Below are 18,211 nucleotides of genomic sequence, written 5' to 3'. Positions count from 1 at the left end.
AAGACAATTGTTACACACTTCTAAATCAAGTTTACAAATTAGATTAAGACAGTTGCTTTCAAATTGATTTTGAAAACTAAATTAATCTCTGTGTTGTCAATTGAAGTAATGTTTTTTAAGGTGGTCCAACAACTCAGAATAGCTAACAAACCTTTCCATGTGGAACATAATCTTGTTGATGAGCAGACTAAACAATTGTTTTTTAAATTAAAACTGACAAAGGCTATAACCACTCATGCATGTTAAGTTTAATTGGGAGTTGCAGAGATTTGTTCACCTTAAAACTCCTGGAAATTGATGTGAATAGTAGATATCATGGTCGCTTGTGTTGGGATCAATAGGTTCACTTACTGGTTTGATACAGCTCTTGGAGTAAAACACGCTGATATCCTCTCTTTAAGTCGTTCAGCAATATTTATGAATGATTTAGCTCTGCAGATTAAGGAAGCTCATTAAGATTTGACATTGGGTGATATCATTGTATTGTCTAACGTACAGAGTCAATTAAAAGTGCTTACTTTATGGTGATTTAAGTGCAGATAGTAGCTAATCAAACCACAAATGATGCTTTTCAGAAAGAAAGGTTTGGGAAAAAGTAAACAAATAATTTTAATTTGTAAATGCATCTAGATATTTTTGGTTTTTCTCTAGAGCAATTTATGAATTTGGTTTGAAAATATCTTGTCAGAGCTAAACATTTAGGTAATGACTCATATGCCCTTTAAACAAAAGTTGGGGCCTGGATCACATATCTCACCAATTGAGGGCTGGTATTCTGGGGTTAGTTGAGTTGCAAGGGAGTCCCTTTATCTTTTGCACTGCACAAATTAAGAGAGTTGATTTTCCATAGAATGGCTCTACAAATCCCTGGTGTGTCTTTGTCTCAAAAGCCTGGAAAAGAAGGTATTTTTGATTTTTATTCAGATTATTTTGTATTTATTCAGATTAGTCAAGCACTATACAGTGGGCCTATATGTTTTTGCAATTGATTTATTACTTTTGTTGTAGACAATGACGGTCGGAGGATTTGTTCGTGAAAGATGCTTAATTTGCTTCTCTATTTCTGGACTTTCTCTGTTGTTTGGAAGTGTTTACGCTGCACTCTGGTCCTGGCTTGTGTGAAGGTACAGTGTCCTTTATTCCCTAGCGGACTGGGCATGGTTATATGCATGACACGATATAAATTCAGGTTCACAATATTCTTGATGAAACAGGGCATAAAGGAAAAACTGTGTCTATTTAACCTTTTCCACACAATGAGGAATTATCCCTGCTGTACTTTTGCTTTTGTACATGAAGTACTTGCTGCTTACATGATTTATCTGACAGCGCACTGAGTTGTTACCCTTCAGGAATTCATGATCATCGTGGTAAATCCACTATGTGCCAGGGATATATTCATAAAACATATTGCTCTTGGATTTATTAGCTGTCTGATTTATGCAGATCTTACTCAACACATTCTGCCTCTGTGTATGAGGAGGGTTTCAGCTTCAGTTGAGTTCTGTTGACATTTACTGCGCAAAAAGCAATCATGAATTGCTATGATCTCTTCTACTCCATTGATCCCTTTGTATCTACAGGACAGTTTTTTCTGAAGATCTTATGAATCTTGTATAACATTGATGTCTTAACGAGAGCATACACATTTTCCAGAGAATGAGCCCCCATAATTTTCCTGGGTCACTGTGTCTCTTAAGGAAATTAAAAAGGCAAAAGCGATGACCAAGCCTGTGCTGATTGGCCCTTCATGAGGATCCCATAAAGCAGTTAGAGAATGAGTTGTCCTCCGATATATTATCACAAGTCTTTAAAATCTGTTCTCTGTCCAAGACGTGCTCCCCATGTCACAAGTATTCAGAAATAAAGCCAGCTAGAAGAAACCCAAGCTGCTAAACCGGAACCGTCTGCACAGAAAGCAGTGGATTTTCTGCAGCCACCGCGAGTTTGAGCCTGGGCTTCATGTCAAGTGACTCTACTTACTCAAACCAAACAATGTATCCATTGTAATTCAGCATGGGCAAAGGCTTGTTTTCTTTCTGTTTTCTTCTGAAAGCCATGCATTGGTAAGTAAAGAGTAAAGACACTCAAAGTGGTTTGTTATCCAACACCTGGTAAGGTTTACACATGTTTCCTGAGAATTCACAGTCGGCCCCAGACTCTGTTTTCTCAGACGTGATCTTCGAGAATATATTTGAGCTTTATTTTACCGTGACAATCCTTTCCGTGCTGACTGCTCAGAAAACTCTAAAACTCAAATGGCGGAAAGCCTGTTGTGTTACAATCACACCCATCTTGGCTGAAACTTCGACCACATTATGTATTCACTGTTCCCAGTCTTTATGCTTTTGCTAAGTTAAGCTACGTGGCTGCTGTAGCCTTTTATTTCATAGGTACATTTAATAGTGTTAAGTAACAATCATCTAACGCATTAGTTACACAAGCTAACAGCGCAACCATGATGATCCAGAAAAATTACACAATCTGTCTGTTCTGAGGGCCAAATATGCCAAATTATCATCTGACAAAGTATAGTCTACTGTGGACTAAACAATTATACGAGCAAGGATAGAAAGCAGGCAAATTACTAGCTTGGAAGATAACGAAAATACAGCAGACAAGCACACAAGCAGAAAGAACAACCAGTAGTATACAATGATCAACTGCAATCTGACCACAATTAGTTAGAGTTAATTCAGAAAATCGAACAGATCAAAATGCATTTCTTGACCGATTAACATTTCAGAAGATATCAGATGATTGAAAAAAAACATATAAAAATGTTTTAAATATAAATTTAAGTATTTTTATTTATTAATTTTTTAATATATAGGGGAGAACGGGGAATCTGAGGCATTGGGTAATGTGAGCCACCCCCTGTAGCTAGGCAACGGAAAACATTTGTGGTCATGTGAGATATATGTTTTCAAGCCTCTCTCATTTCCCCTTGGCCATGAAAGAGAGGACCTCATGGTGCTGTGGTAAGCATGTTTTTTTCACCAAAATAGGTATTTTGCATGTAAAAGTAAATGTTCTTGCTGTCAACTTAATCAACTGTTGTGCCAAAGCAAATGTATTCACGTAGAAAAACTTCTATCATACGTGTTGATGAACTACCAACATATGAAACCATGTGATGATGATAACTGAAGATTAGCCTGAATTGCTGAGAGTTTTTTCTCAAATTGTGGTGGTGGGGGAAAGTGAGCCAAATCCACCATGAGGCACAAGTTAAGTTTAGTCTTAAACATATTTTAATGTAATATTACATAACATTTGTTTTATTTCAATGTCATACACATTGTAGAAAAGCCATCATGCCAAGGAAATACACCAGGAAGACGACCTGGGGCAACCACACGGAAAGAGCGCCTTCTCATCTTTCCCTGTAACCTTCAGGGCTGGAATGTAGAGTATGCCTAGTTGTAGAGTATGACAGGCTGATGTTATAATCCAGTTGGGTCTTCTCCTGTATTCTGAGTCCCAGGCTGTTCTCACTGGTTCTGATTTTCCTATGCTTTGACCCCCAGACACAAGCTGGTTCTAATCTAACTGGTTCTATCTTTCATTTGAATCTTATTAAAACCTTTTTAATTATAAGATGTTGTATTTGATTTTGTTCAGAGTTACTTTCAAGTGTTTAGAAAATTTGCTTTGCTTAATTGACCAAACCCCATCTTTCTTTTACTAGTCCGACATTAGTTCTGGATTGTGTGGCTAGCTTTCAGGATTCTAACTGTTACAATATGTGTTGTTATGGTAGTTTCAGAGTGGAAAAAGTAAGTGGATCAGTTTACCCCCAGCTGGTTCACTTTACCCCCTTGATTTTTCTGGTCTGTCTCAGTTTACCCCACAGCTGGGGTAAAGTGAGCCACATGACAACTTTTAGAGGGGAGCAAATGTAAAAAGTGGCTCAGATTACCCCGTTCTCCCCTATATTTATATATATATATATATATATATATGTATATATAATATATATATATATATATATATATATATATATATATATATATACATATATATATTATATTTATTATCTTTGATTTTATTTTTGTGTTGAAAAAAAAGAAAAACGTCAATAAACACACTGTGAATAAATAAATAAAAATCATCTAACGCTTGGCAAGAATTTTCCAAAAATGTTGAACCATTACTTTAAGCACATATCAATTGGAATGGGCATTCCCAAAGAGCATTTTAAGAGATACATTCAAACCATATGCCTTGACAAAAGCCCTTGACCAAAGGCTTTATTATACTCTTTTTTTAAAGGTTTTATAAATGCGGTGGCAATGTAGCGTGCTGAGGTGTGCAAGCCTAAAAGGATTCATTTAGAAGATTTCTGATTTTGTTATGCTTAAAACGGCATTGGACAGGTTTCTTTAGAAGAGCTTTACAAGGTCATGGTTTGTACAGGTTTCAGGGCAGAGCGTCCTGCAGAAGCTATTTGCAACAATCATCTCCCTTTTCATTCAGGCTCAGTGATCTTCAGAATCTTTACACATTCTTTATTTGATGTGCACCGGCTGTTTCTTGTCAATCAGCTCCCCTATGAGTTTTATTTCTTGTAACATTTACAGCGTGTTTGTTGGGTATTAATCCTGTTTTGGGTTTGCACTCAGACTTGTGCAGCTTTTTGTATTCTCGTGCTGGCCTGTCAGAAACCCACAAAGGCTGTTAAATGCTCATTTGCGGTTCATTGAGTCATGCACATGCGTTTCATTCGGTTTGTGTTGCTCAATAGAGCTCATGGTGGCATAGCATAGCTGTTTTTCCCCTTTTTAACAAAGAGGCACAATGGCAAAGCAGATTCTAGGACTGAAGCCTGTAACTGGCAGACCACATCTCCACTTTAAATGGTGTAATTTGATTAAATCTGCTCTTTTTCTGTCCAGAATCTGTGCTGGCTAAAACGAATAAAGTGGATTAACTCTGTCACAGGATGATGCAGATTAAACTGGTAAACACAATCACTAAGTGATGCATATGGCCCCGAGGGGTGGAGCTTTATTTTCCAGATTTGGAAAATATTTGGGTTTTATTTCCGGTGTGCACAGCCTGAAAAGGCCCCGTGCTGCTAACAGGTCCTACAACTATGATGGTGATGGAGCGGTCTTTACAGACGGTAACACTGGTGATACCTCCAAGTCCCAACCTATTTGTTCCTCTTGTTCAAATTATCCCTGCTGATGCAAATGATATTGCTAATGAAAGCGTTAAGTTATTCAGCTGGTGTTTCTCTGGAGTGATACGTCAGCATGTCTCTTGATCCCCGAGGCGAATTTCTCCCTGGGCGAGGGCGGATAGTGGTGCTTGCTCTGACGGTGGAGATACAGCAGGTTCAATGAAAGCGGGGGTGGCGGCTGGAGAAAATCCATTCCCAGAGTGAGCGTTCTGCTGAGGCAGGTATGCCGACCTTTCAGTCATCTGATAGGTCAACACTCGGCAGCTCGCCTGGACATTCGTGGCTCAACGCCAGGCCTTGTGGTGCTCATAGTAAAGCTTATCTGAGCAGCAGCCAGCTATGATCAATGGAACCCCTTGGCAGCTCATTTATAGTACAGTGTGGTACAGCCACAAAACACTGGCCGACAGATGCAGGTGACAGATTTTGTGGAAGGACGAGGAAAGCTGATTAAAGAGAGAGGGTTTGCCCATGTGCATGGTGACCATTCAGAATCAGAATCCACATACAGTATCTCACAAAAGTGAGTACACCCCTCACATTTCTTCAAATATTTCATTATATCTTTTCATGGGACAACACTGAATAAATGACACTTTGATACAATGTAAAGTAGCGTGTGTACAGCTTATATAACAGTGTAAATTTACTGTCCCCTCAAAATAACTCGACACACAGCCATTAATGTCTAAACTGCCGGTTACAAAAGTGAGTACACCCCTGAGTTAAAATGTCCAAATTGGGCCCAAAGTGTCAATATTTTGTGTGGCCACCATTATTTTCCAGCACTACCTTATCCCTCATGGGCATGTAGTTCACCAGAGCTTCACAGGTTGCCACTGGAATCCTCTTCCCCTCATTCATGACAACATCACGGAGCTGGTGGATACTGGAGACCTTGCACTCCTCCATCTCCTGTTTTAAGAAGCCCCAAAGATGCTCAATAGGGTTTAGGTCTGGGGACATGCTTGGCCAGTCCATAACCTTTACCCTCAGCTTCTTTAGCAAGGCAGTGGTCGTCTTGGAGGTGTGTTTGGGGTCGTTATCATGCTGCAATACTGCCCTGCGGCCCAGTTTATGAAGGGAGGGGATCATGCTCTGCTTCAGTATGTCACAGTACATGTTAGAATTCAATGAACTGTAGATCCCCAGTACTGGCAGCACTCATGCAGCCCCAGACCATGACATTCCAACCACCATGCTTGACTATAGGCAATACACACTTGTCTTTGTACTCCTCACCTGGTTGCCGCTCCACACTCTTAACACCATCTGAACCAAATAAATGTATCTTGGTCTCATCAGACCACAGGACATGGTTGCAGTCATCCATGTCCGTAGTCTGTTTGTCTTCAGCAAACTGTTTGTGGGCTTTATTTTGCATCATCTTTAGAATAGGCTTCCTTCTCGGACGACAGCCATGCAGACCAGTATGATGCAGTGTGTGGCGTATGGTCTGAGCACTGACAGGTTGACCCCCCACCCCTTCAAGCCCTGCAGTAATGCTGGCAGCACTCATACGTCAATTTTCCAAAGCCAACCTCTTGGTATGACGCTGAAAACGTGCACTCAACCTTCTTAAACTGGGCCGCAGGGCAGTATTGCAGCATGATAACGACCCCAAACACACCTCCAAGACGACCACTGCCTTGCTAAAGAAGCTGAGGGTAAAGGTTATGGACTGGCCAAGCATGTCCCCAGACCTAAACCCTATTGAGCATCTTTGGGGCTTCTTAAAACAGGAGATGGAGGAGCGCAAGGTCTCCAGTATCCACCAGCTCCGTGATGTTGTCATGAATGAGGGGAAGAGGATTCCAGTGGCAACCTGTGAAGCTCTGGTGAACTCCATGCCCATGAGGGTTAAGGTAGTGCTGGAAAATAATGGTGGCCACACAAAATATTGACACTTTGGGCCCAATTTGGACATTTTTTCTTAGGGGTGTACTCACTTTTGTAACCGGCAGTTTAGACATTAATGGCTGTGTGTCGAGTTATTTTGAGGCGACAGTAAATTTACACTGTTATACAAGCTGTACACTGACTACTTTACATTGTATCAAAGTGTCATTTCTTCAGTGTTGTCCCATGGAAAGATATAATGAAATATTTGAAGAAATGTGAGGGGTGTACTCACTTTTGTGAGATACTGTATCTTAAGTAACATTTTGCTCTAACCCAGTGTGTAGAATGTTGGTCCATCACCTTTATAGCCAGCCACACAATTATTATTAGTAAATTTGTCCTGGTTGACTTTTTCTGCTCTGTCTTCAGGGATTGTGTGGAGTAGGAAAAGTCTGCACCTTGTTCTCTTACGTGTCACACTCGAGCCCCGTTGAGACGAACATTAATATTCCTTCTTGGTAGTGAATGCGGCTTCTTCTTCTTCCCCTCAGGTGCCCACGGAGTGAGAGAGGAGCCCCGGTTTGTGACGGCGCGCGCCGGAGAGAGCGTGATCCTGGGGTGTGACGTGTCCCCTCCCCTGGACGGCCAGCAGCCTCCCTATGTGGTGGAGTGGTTCAAGTTTGGAGTGCCTATCCCCTTCTTCATCAACTTCCGCTTCTACCCTCCTCATGTGGATCCAGAGTACACTGGTAAGAAGTTTGTTGAAAAGTCTGTTTTATCTTTGTTTTAAACTTTTGAATTTATGAGAGGATGCCTCTTGTGCAGAGGTAGAATCAGGATATTTTTAGTTGCCAAGCACAGTCAATCCACAAGACATTGTATTTTTGACACTGCAGCAGATACAAAGTATCACAGTACACAATGATTAACAGTGACAATGAAGGAGTAGAAAGATGTCACTAAAACACAAACACAAACTATACTACAGTGACACTCATGTGTTCAGAGTTGTGAACTGCATTGTGCCACACATGAATACACATACTTTGTGGCTTACAGATAAAATCACAAATAAAGCTGTAACGTACAGCTTCACTGATCTAAAGGAGTAGTTAGACATTTTGGAAAATACGCTTATTCGGTTTCTTCCTGAGAGTGAAATGATAAACTATTCCTTTAAGTCACAACAACGTTTTGTGTTATTGAGGTTGTTTCACCTTGTATGACCTTGTTTCATTGAATATGTTATCAACCAAGCAGCTTACATAAAGATATATACCATTTACTTAAGTTAGACGGCATGGATGTTATTAACCACTCATGTGTAACCTGACCAGTATTTCCCCTAATGCAGTGTAGGAAGCATGTCTCAAACCCTGGGTAATCCAAAACCATCAAACTGACAGTTATAGTTTAATGATAAAAATTAAAGATGTGTGCTTTTAACTATAATCATTCTGTAAACATTTCTACGACTATGAAGTATATAGATTTTCCCTACACTGCGGCAGACCTAATTTTGAGCTTCTGGGAGCAGAGCCATTTCTGATAACCAGTCAAACACATTGCAGTGCAAAATGTGCTGTGTATATAGGCACCAATCTTATTTCATTGAGACGATTGACCTACAATTACAGCGTGATCCAGTGTGTTGTACCTCAGCTGGTTGGGCTTTAAGTATAAGGCATGGTCCAGTACACTATGGTCTTTAACTACGAAGAGGGAGATTTGTCCACCTTTGCAAACCGTTCTGGTTTTTGAACTGCCCTTCTTCCTTTTATTACATAGCGTCCAATGTGCAGGGACATCTGCTACCTCCGAGTGCATATAGGGAAATAACCGTGTCTCAGCAATTTACTAGTGCATTGTACTTATATTATTTCTGGCGCACTCTAATTGACAATACAGCACAGAGCACATATAGAGTCAATACAGTTGACTGAAAAAACCTTCATGCTGTGTATATGGAACAGAGGGTTTTACAAGGAGAAGCAATCTGATTGAAACTAAAGCGTACAAATCTTAGCTTTTATAAACCTTTAACTGAAGACTGATTTACAGGATGTATTAAACCTGCATTAACTGATTTGTTTGGCCGCTTCCCTCAATGTAAACGTGGTAGACAAAATGATAGAAACGCCTGTCCACCATACAGTTGAGTCAACACATCTCTAAAACAGTTTCAACAAATTAAACATTACTATATCCTTCCTGAAGGGAAGATTAATTGCAGGATTGTTGTTTTAGCTAAGTGTACCGCCAACTTAGTCTATCATGTCTTTTAAAATGGATATGGTGAAATTGATCATTTAAGAAGCATGTAGATACGGAGGATTCATTTTGAGTAATGTAACCCTAACCTATGGAATTGCAGTCCAACATTCACTCTCCTTTAGCTTAGTTTTGGTCTCCACTAACTGAGGGGAATATCTAGAAATTTTGCTACGAAGTGCACCAAGATGATCACCAGCTTGTGGCCAACTTTGGTTCTCTGCTGCTCAGCTGCTGGGCAGGTGTAAAGTGAGTTTTTAGAGTTGTTTTCCCACTTACAACAGAAACCTGCTGTGGCCAAAAACAACACCATAACCCCAAGTTCAGACACAACAACTTCAACATCACATTTAAAAGTTTTGATTCTGGCTTTATTTGCGAGCCTACACATGGTCTAGCATATGTATGCAGCTTGTGGCAATTGCTGCAGACTGTGAATATGTTTTGATTAGGTCTCATATTGCTGTTTTAAAAAAAGAAGGTGTTTGTCTGTGTCGTTGGTCAATAATTCTTCTACCCCAAACCCCTGACGTAAGTACTGCTTGGCTCTAGACCAGCAAAGTGTTGGTGCCACTCTGGAACCAGTTTTCTTGGCCGACAGCAGTTTTCGGCCAAATAAAAACACAAACAACTCATTCCAGATCAGGCACTGGCTCCGAACTGGCCCTCAAACTGCATTGGTGGAAAAAATATGCGAGAGGTGAGACTGAACCGGAATGGTATAAAGTCATATAAAGTTGGCTATAAAACCAAAATAATGAGCCGAGTGTTGCCATAGTGCTCTGCAGATCCGAAGGGGAGCGATCACGACCGTTTTATATTTGATCTAGTTTTGTCACATTTCACATTCATCACAGAAACCTTGAAATCTCCCTCTCCTGGCTCAGACACCACCTTCACACAGAGTCTATGCAGCAGAACATTTGTTCTTCTGATGTTGCTTCAGTGTCTGTGACAAGATGGCGAGCTGTGAGCTGTCAGAATGGGGTCAAAATTATCCCTTACCCATTCCCACCTCTTTAACAAGTACAAAACCCCCTGTCTGACTGTCTGGTAATAGGCTGTGAAATAAAGGCAAAACATGGCATGTCGAACGGCTAGAGGATTCAGCTTCCTAGTTTAAGTGTCCTAAATGTGTACATAATATATTTGTATTTCTTTATATGAATAGAGGGATAATGGTGTAAATAATATTGGATTCATTGTTATTCCTCCCTGAAGGCTGTCGTGGAACTGAAATATCAGCTTGTCTAGTTAGGGTGAGAAGTTGGCAATTCAATACCAGTTGACACAATGTTTAAGTACAAATAAACAGATCTTAAATGTTTGCAAACATGAGTCGAGACACAATCAATGGGATTGTAGAATGAACTGAAGAAGGTCGTCTTGCTTCAGTAATAGCAAACTCTATTAGCACACCAACATCAGCTTACGTAGAGTTTATCAGGGTTAACATAGTGAGTCATAACAAACATACGTTGGCGCGATCTTAGTCTCCAGTACATATTATCTCAGTTATAAACAACATTACTTTATCTTACACAAGACTAAGTTCAGAACATTTTGACAGTTAGAGCACTTGTATTCACAATTTATGGCAATATATATATATATATAATATATATATATATATATATATATATATATATATATATATATATATATATATATATATATATATATATATATATATATATATATATATATATATATATATATATATATATATATATATATTTATACAGCAGTGGTTCTGAGCGAGTGATTTGATTGGACGAGAGACATTCCATGCGTTCTGAAGGAGTGCTGATATGAGCGAACAACATCACTCTGACTGTTCACCAAACTGTCAAAATCAGTCCGCTCACTGATGAGCCGGAGCTTCACTTGTGTAAACTGTGTGTGTGTGACTCAGGTTGACTGTGGCGAGTCTCTCCCCTTTGAGAGGGCATCTCTGCCACACACAGCGGTAGTCGCTCACACTCACGTTACTGAAGACAGCAATAGTGTGTGGAGATAAACTCAGGCTGCTGAATAATACGAGCGCAGCATAGCTTTAGCCTAGCCTAGCTTTCCCACCTCATTTTATAACTTCCCCTTGGCCGAAATACACTCATAAACTCTGGGAAATGAAGCGTGGGGGTTTGGAATGGGCAGCGGACCTAATCACCAACTAGATTCGACGTTACTTTTCTTTGGTGATTTTTACGGGACATCGGGCAGCCGTGGTTAATGTTACCAGAGTAAACAAAGCAGGACGAGCTCACTCGCGTAAAGTTGTTGCTTAGCAACGCGCTCCGCTCTGACTGCTGTTGTCGGACTATTTGTGTTGGCGGAAGCAAATACATTCTTAAATGATTAAAGATCACATTTTAAAGTTAACTTGTGAATTTAAGTTGTAAAACTGCTGTATAAAAGCAATATCACACTCGAGGTCGCAATGTTGTCTAGAGCTGCAACGATTAATCGACGAATCGATTATTAATCGATTACTAAAATAATCGCCAACTATTTTGATAATCGGTTAATCGTTTCAAGTAATTTTTTAATAAATTTTTTCCAAATTCTCTGATTTCAGCTTCTCAAATGTGAATATTTTCTGGTTTCTTTAATCCTATTATGACAGTAAACTGAAATATCTGTGTGTTTTGGACATAACAATACATTTGAGGACATCAACATGGGCTTTGGAAAATTTATCAATTTTTCACCATTTTATAACATTTTACGGACCAAAACACTAGTCGATTAATAATCGATTAATCGAGAAAATAATCGACAGATTAATCGATTATCAAAATAATCGTTAGTTGCAGCCCTAATGTTGTCGCTCTATATCAGCGCTGCTGTGTTTCTCCTGCGGCCTCGTACCTACGACCGAATCACAGCAGCGCTGATATAGAGCGACAACATGCTCCCTCTCATGTGATATTGCTTAAATATATATATATATATATATATATATATATATATATATATATATATATATATATATATATACACACACTACATACACACACACACCCACACACGCACATATACATACACATACACACAATATTAATTTCCGTAACAGGGCTTTTCAAGCAGGGCCATCACTGCAAATCTGGGGAACCCTGCTTTTCTTTCGGAAGTGGCTACTCTAGATGCTGCTGGAGCGTTTCATTCTTTACGTCCTTGGGCTTCATGGAAGGCTCTATATAAATGATTATTATTTGTAAATTCGTATTTACTGTAACTGATTAGTACCACAGTATGAACAAACACTGCTTTTCCAACTCCACTGTTCTCACTTGGGCTCTAGTTGGCCCCGACCATGTGGCGTCAAGTCCACTGTTGGGGAATTAACCAGTGAACAGATGCAACATGAATATGGCCGATTTCATTACATACATTAAAGTTTGTTTTGGGGATTGCATGTGTCTTTGGCCACAGTGTGATAATGACACTGGGCTGCAGTTTATGAGACGCTCTTTGGGGCCACGCAGTCTCTGAGCTCATTTGGACTATTCCCATGAATTGTTATCACTCGGTGTGAATAAAATTGGTGAATAGACTAAATCTAATATTATTCCATCACACAGCTGCTACCAAAACAGAGTAGATTATCCTTGAATACTGTAATAACTGTATTGACAAATCCAAATGTTTTTGGACCATGCAGATTTTAGTGACAGTAAATCCATCTATGGCTTGATAATTTTGTCTGGGTCAGTAAGCAGTTTTCAGTCTTTTTGGTCAACTCAAGATTCCTCAAAGAGAAAATGTGATTTCCCCCCTCATTACATCTGTGTATTTTCCTGGTTCAGTTCATTGCTAAATGAGAAACTACATCATTCTTGCAGACTAAAATCTATCCTGGAACTCCAGCTTTATGGAAATTATAACATTTAAAAACATCTATTTTTGGTCCCACTTAAGCAATGATGCAATCAATAATTCAGATGTGCAGTTTGTGAAATTTGTGTGTCAGATCGTGCCACAAGCTGTTGGGAAACTAAATCATATCTCTGTTAACCGTGGCTTTATCTGCAGATTGCACAAGAATAATATAGACAGACACTCACTGAATATGTAATACAGTACCTATCGTCCTCTCAGGAGTATTCATTTTTCTTCATGTGTAAGCTACGGGTTATTGATACAAAATGATACGTTTTACGAAGGAGGGAGTTAATGAGCATATGAACATACAGAATAAAGTATGAAGTAAGACTTTTTGTGGATTTGTCATTTGCTATTTCCCTCAAGTTGCTAGAAAAGTAACACGTTAGCATGTTAGAGGTTAAGGATACGATACAAGGATAAGATTAAAAAAAAGGTTAGGGTTAGCGGTTGCAAAATAAAAAATGATACGGCAGACGTGTCATGTCATAGTAGGAAAATGCTGTGCTCAGATGACATTATTGAACTGTATCAACAAACAGTTGGGAGTTTCTCAAAGCTACAATAGGTCCCAAAGAGAACAACAAACCAACATAAAAATGGTGGAAAAAACCTTGAAAACCTTGATTACTCCATCAAAATCTGTTATCTGGTTAAAGGTGAAATATGTAATTATTTTGCATTAAAACTTCACAACAAATGTTAAACTTACTAGTGCAGTGCCTGTATGAAGCAGGTATTAGCTTATGCATGCTTAAATGTAACCCGTCTATGAAAGTGGGACACTGAATCAGATGTAGCCTACATATAAGCAGTGTCACACACGCACAGGCATTGAAATGGCTGGTCACTTAAATGATAATCAAAAAAGTTTGATGCAAAATTTGTAGAGTAATTAGTCTCCTAAGTTTTCGGATAAATACCTCAAATTGTAATTGAATAAATGTACCAAGTTAAATTTAAACACTGCACCTGTTGTATAGGAAGTAGTGAGTGAACCAGGGAGGTGTCTTTGTGACACTTGCTTAGTATCCATAAAAAGTCAAAATGTCTGCTGTGAAAGTTATATTTTGGTGACCAAATCCATAATCACAAGGGACTAAATAAATACGACTACATTCTAAAAATGTCTTACTTTTGGTAACATTTGTGTTAAGAGTGTAACTGTATTAGTGATGGAGCTAATTTAATTCTTTATTTTGTGCCTCTTTTAATCGTTGTTCTTTTGGGTCCTAAACAAGTTTGTGTTAAGAGACTTTGTCACTTTGGATCTTTAGTGTTTCCTCTTCAAAATCTTCCTATCTGACAACGCTTGTGATGTGATGTGAACAAGGTGTTAGCTGGTCCGTTTTCACAGTAGACTGAACCCTGTACTGTGTGAGCCCAGAGGGAGTGGGGTGCGGACCTGACGTGGATACAATGCTGTTAACTCTGTTTACAGCAGCTCACTCCCACTCTTTGACAAATGGGAGTTGAGGGTTGATCCCTACCCTTCACGCCAGCCCCCCCCCCCCCCCCCCCCACTCAGCACTTCAATGCACAGGCAAAAATAGACCTGACTTTTTAAAGGCAAGCTGCTTCTTACTGCAATACTGCAGTGCCCACTTTTCTCTCTTCCTCTGTGCTGTATTGATTTTCTGCTAAACATCAGTTTTCTAGCCCAACTATGGCAGCACTCCCAGGGTCGGGGTATCTTTCTATTGCATTTATATACAGTGCTGGTAGAGCAATTCAGGCCGCCCTCTACGTCAATAAGTTTGCTCGACACTCAGTCTGAAGTAGCAGTGTTTACAGTACGTCTACACATCAAAGTGCGCAAAAATGCGCCATCTGAGAAGTCGTGAGATGGAGCAGAAGCGAATGTTCAAGTCTGTCGGCTTGTCAGAGGCAGCTATGTGAGCAGTACTCTGGAGGCTTGAAGACAGACAGCGTAGAAGCCCAAGATTTCACCATGCCTGGTTTCCTGAAGTTCTCTCATCCCTTGTGATTTCATCCTTTTTTGACTTCCAGTTTATCCTCAGCATTGCCCACCAAGTACCACTGTGGCCCACCAAGTACTTTATTGTAATTCAACTGAAGGCTCCTATAGGTACTTGCTTAAATCCTATAGATGGAAACTGTTTTGTTTCATGCCACATTTATGGTTAATTATGTTGATGTTTAATTGGTAAAATAAATATTTCAACATTTTGAGGAATATGTGTATAGCCTACCCTTTCTTATCGAGAGTTAGATGGGATCTACTGTATACTAACTCTCATGTTTTTCTGTTTGACATGAAGCTACAGCCAGTAGAAGTTAGCTTAGCATCAAGAGTGGAAGCAAGGGGAAATGCCATGGGTTGTTTTAAAATTGGGTTCTTCCGTTAGTATACTTTTCGTAATGAACTCGGCTATATCTACAGGGCAGTATTGTTTTAATTAAAAACGTCTGTTGCGCACTTTCCCGAAGTATCAATCACCTTTGACAACTGTTCTTCTTCCATATTGAATTAAAAGATGAATTGCAACTGTTATCCCGTAGTTCCCCAGAAACTGAGACACACCAACTTGGACTTCAAAGAACAATGTTTTTACGTTCATGCATCGTAGGATGGATGCACCGTGTGGACATGATTTCAATGTGGGCTTCTTTCTACCCTACCCTCTGTCTACAGGTAGAGCCTCTCTGCATGAGAAGGCCTCTTTACAGATCGAGCCAGTGCGCTCGGAGGACCAGGGCTGGTACGAGTGCAGGGTCCTGATGCTGGAGCAACAGTACGACACCTTCCACAACGGCAGCTGGGTGCATCTCACAGTCAACGGTGAGTCACCTGCCAACGGTTTCCCAGAGAACATACCGTATGTGTCAGTGGGTGTGAATTGAAAACCTGCGTCATTCAATTAAGCTTTGTTATAATAAAGCTGTATTTTCCCGAGGACAATAAATAGCAGCACTACTGACTTAGTTTGCTTAAAGAACACCTCTGTATGTAAAGTCTTCAAAAATCTCTGTCTTAATTTTTTTTAAACACAGTTTTGGTAAGGCAGGGGGATTGTTTTACTCAAGTGTCATGTGATATTTCTTGAAAGGTTGATTTAAAATGCATTGTCAGCTGACAGATCAGCAATCGTCAAACTCTGACGATTGATTAATCGTTTCTATTTTCTTTAATTTTTTTTGGTTTAAAAAGTTACCAGATATTCATATTTGTGAATTTTCTCCTTTTTTAATTCCCAAAATATTATACATTTGAATATCTGTGGGGGTTTGGACCGACAGTTGGACCAAACAAGACCTTTGAAGTCAGTAGGAATTAATTATTTTTCATAACATCCTGACATTTTGTAAATGCTGCACATAGAGAGAAACAGAAAGATTTAAAGCAGCATTCTGATTGGTTTTGGTGTGCAAACTCTTTGACTATAGTGAACCTGGATGCCTGTTAAATCAAGAAGAATAAAGAAACTAATCACAAGTTGCAGTCCTTCAGTGAGTCAAACTGGTTCCTCTAACTAAAATGTTGATCTTCACTTACAGTTTTCTGTTGGTGACAGTTTACATTTGAATGAGTTAACATTAGACACTGTTTCAGATCATTCCTAAAGCTCCTTTTCCAAACGCCCCTGGGTAAAATGGGGATGAGAGGCTGGTTAGACGAGAATTGATTGCGGACTGTTTAAGGCGGATCCGGCTGTGATCGTCTGTGATAGTCTGAGAGCTATTAAACTGATGACCAGGCGGAAAAAAAAATCTGCACCTTTGCATTTCCCAGGAAATGCCCCAATGGCTTAGAGAATCCTGTGTGAAGTGTGTCTTCACATTGTTGAAGAGCACCAGAGACAAAATGGCGTTGTGCTTTATTTATTTTTTTGTATCAGTTTCATATGACAAATGCTTTTTAGACAGATATTATATTAAGCTGCTTCATATGTACGATGCAGAATTGTAAAAGTAGCGACTTCATGCAGTCTTGTTACTGAATTCCCTGCATTCCTGAGTTGTATTTTCTGTAACTGGTACAAACAGTATGGGTGAATATTTCCAAAGGGGTTTGAAAAGAATAACTCAAGCCACTTGTGTTGACTTTTTTCTTAAATGACAGCTCCACTCGCTCTTAAAGCGGTAATCCTCGGTGTTATGAGTGAGAGACTTTGCTGGCAAAGTTCTATCAGGCTCGATCACATGTTTATTTTTGGCCCTCACATGGCTTATGAGTGCCGTGTGAAACTTATGCATATTCTATTTGATTGTGCACATGTTTTACAATGGATGCATTTCTTTGCGTTTGAATAATGATCACAATGCACTGTACGCGGAATACTGTGTAAAGTACCATTTATAAAGTCCATTGCATGGCATAATCACTGGGGAATGAAAAATGCCGATCTGTACAAATGGCTATTATCATTGCAGAGCATAATGTTTTGTGTGTATGTGCGTGTTAGTTCGCCACACGCTGCACAGTTTTCTACACTGTGTTCTACGTGTAGCCCATTACATCAAAGCTGACAGGAGAGCTTCTCAATGTTGTTTGTTGGTAGGCGTCTATATAAGATCTATTTCTGGGGGTCAGAGTTGTGGTTGAAGAGTAAATAAGTCGTACACCTTCACACTATTTGTGATGTTTGATGGTTGTGTGTGTGTGTGTGTGTGTCTGTGTGTGTGTGTGTTTATTGTTTATTGTTTATTGTTAAAAGGATCCCCATTAGCAGTCACCGAGCTAGTCTTCCTGGGATCCACAAAAAAATCACTTAACAATGATAAACTAAAAGCAATAAAACATTGTAGACATCATTATACACATCATCAGAAAATATTCAGAATAAGTTAATACAGCATCACATTCATTATTGCATTCATACAGTAAATATATCCATTCCCTTCTCACAAATTTAGTGTGTGTGTGTGTGTGTGTGTGTGTATCAAGATTATATTGTGTAACATACTACATCTCTGTAGCTCAGTATCACTCTTCACTACTCCCTCCATCCGTCTTCTGCTGCTCTCCTCTCCTGTCAGGCCTTTCAACAGAAGCCAAACTCT

General features: G+C 39.5%; 1 protein-coding gene across 1 annotated transcript in view; it reads left to right on the top strand.

The window, feature by feature from the left end:
• igsf9ba (immunoglobulin superfamily, member 9Ba) overlaps window positions 1–18,211 on the top strand; it is a gene marked incomplete at both ends in the record, with an annotated part of 60,655 nt that overhangs the window by 12,341 nt on the left and 30,103 nt on the right. The window contains 2 exons of the mRNA XM_080054099.1: window positions 7,582–7,779; window positions 15,843–15,989. Of these exons, the coding sequence (XP_079910225.1) occupies window positions 7,582–7,779; window positions 15,843–15,989 (345 nt within the window). The remainder of the gene's footprint in view (window positions 1–7,581; window positions 7,780–15,842; window positions 15,990–18,211) is intronic.

This window comes from Ammodytes marinus (assembly GCF_949987685.1).
Source record: "Ammodytes marinus genome assembly, chromosome: 3".
In the NCBI taxonomy this organism is placed as follows: domain Eukaryota; kingdom Metazoa; phylum Chordata; class Actinopteri; order Uranoscopiformes; family Ammodytidae; genus Ammodytes; species Ammodytes marinus.
This window is presented reverse-complemented; position numbering and strand designations above follow the sequence as displayed.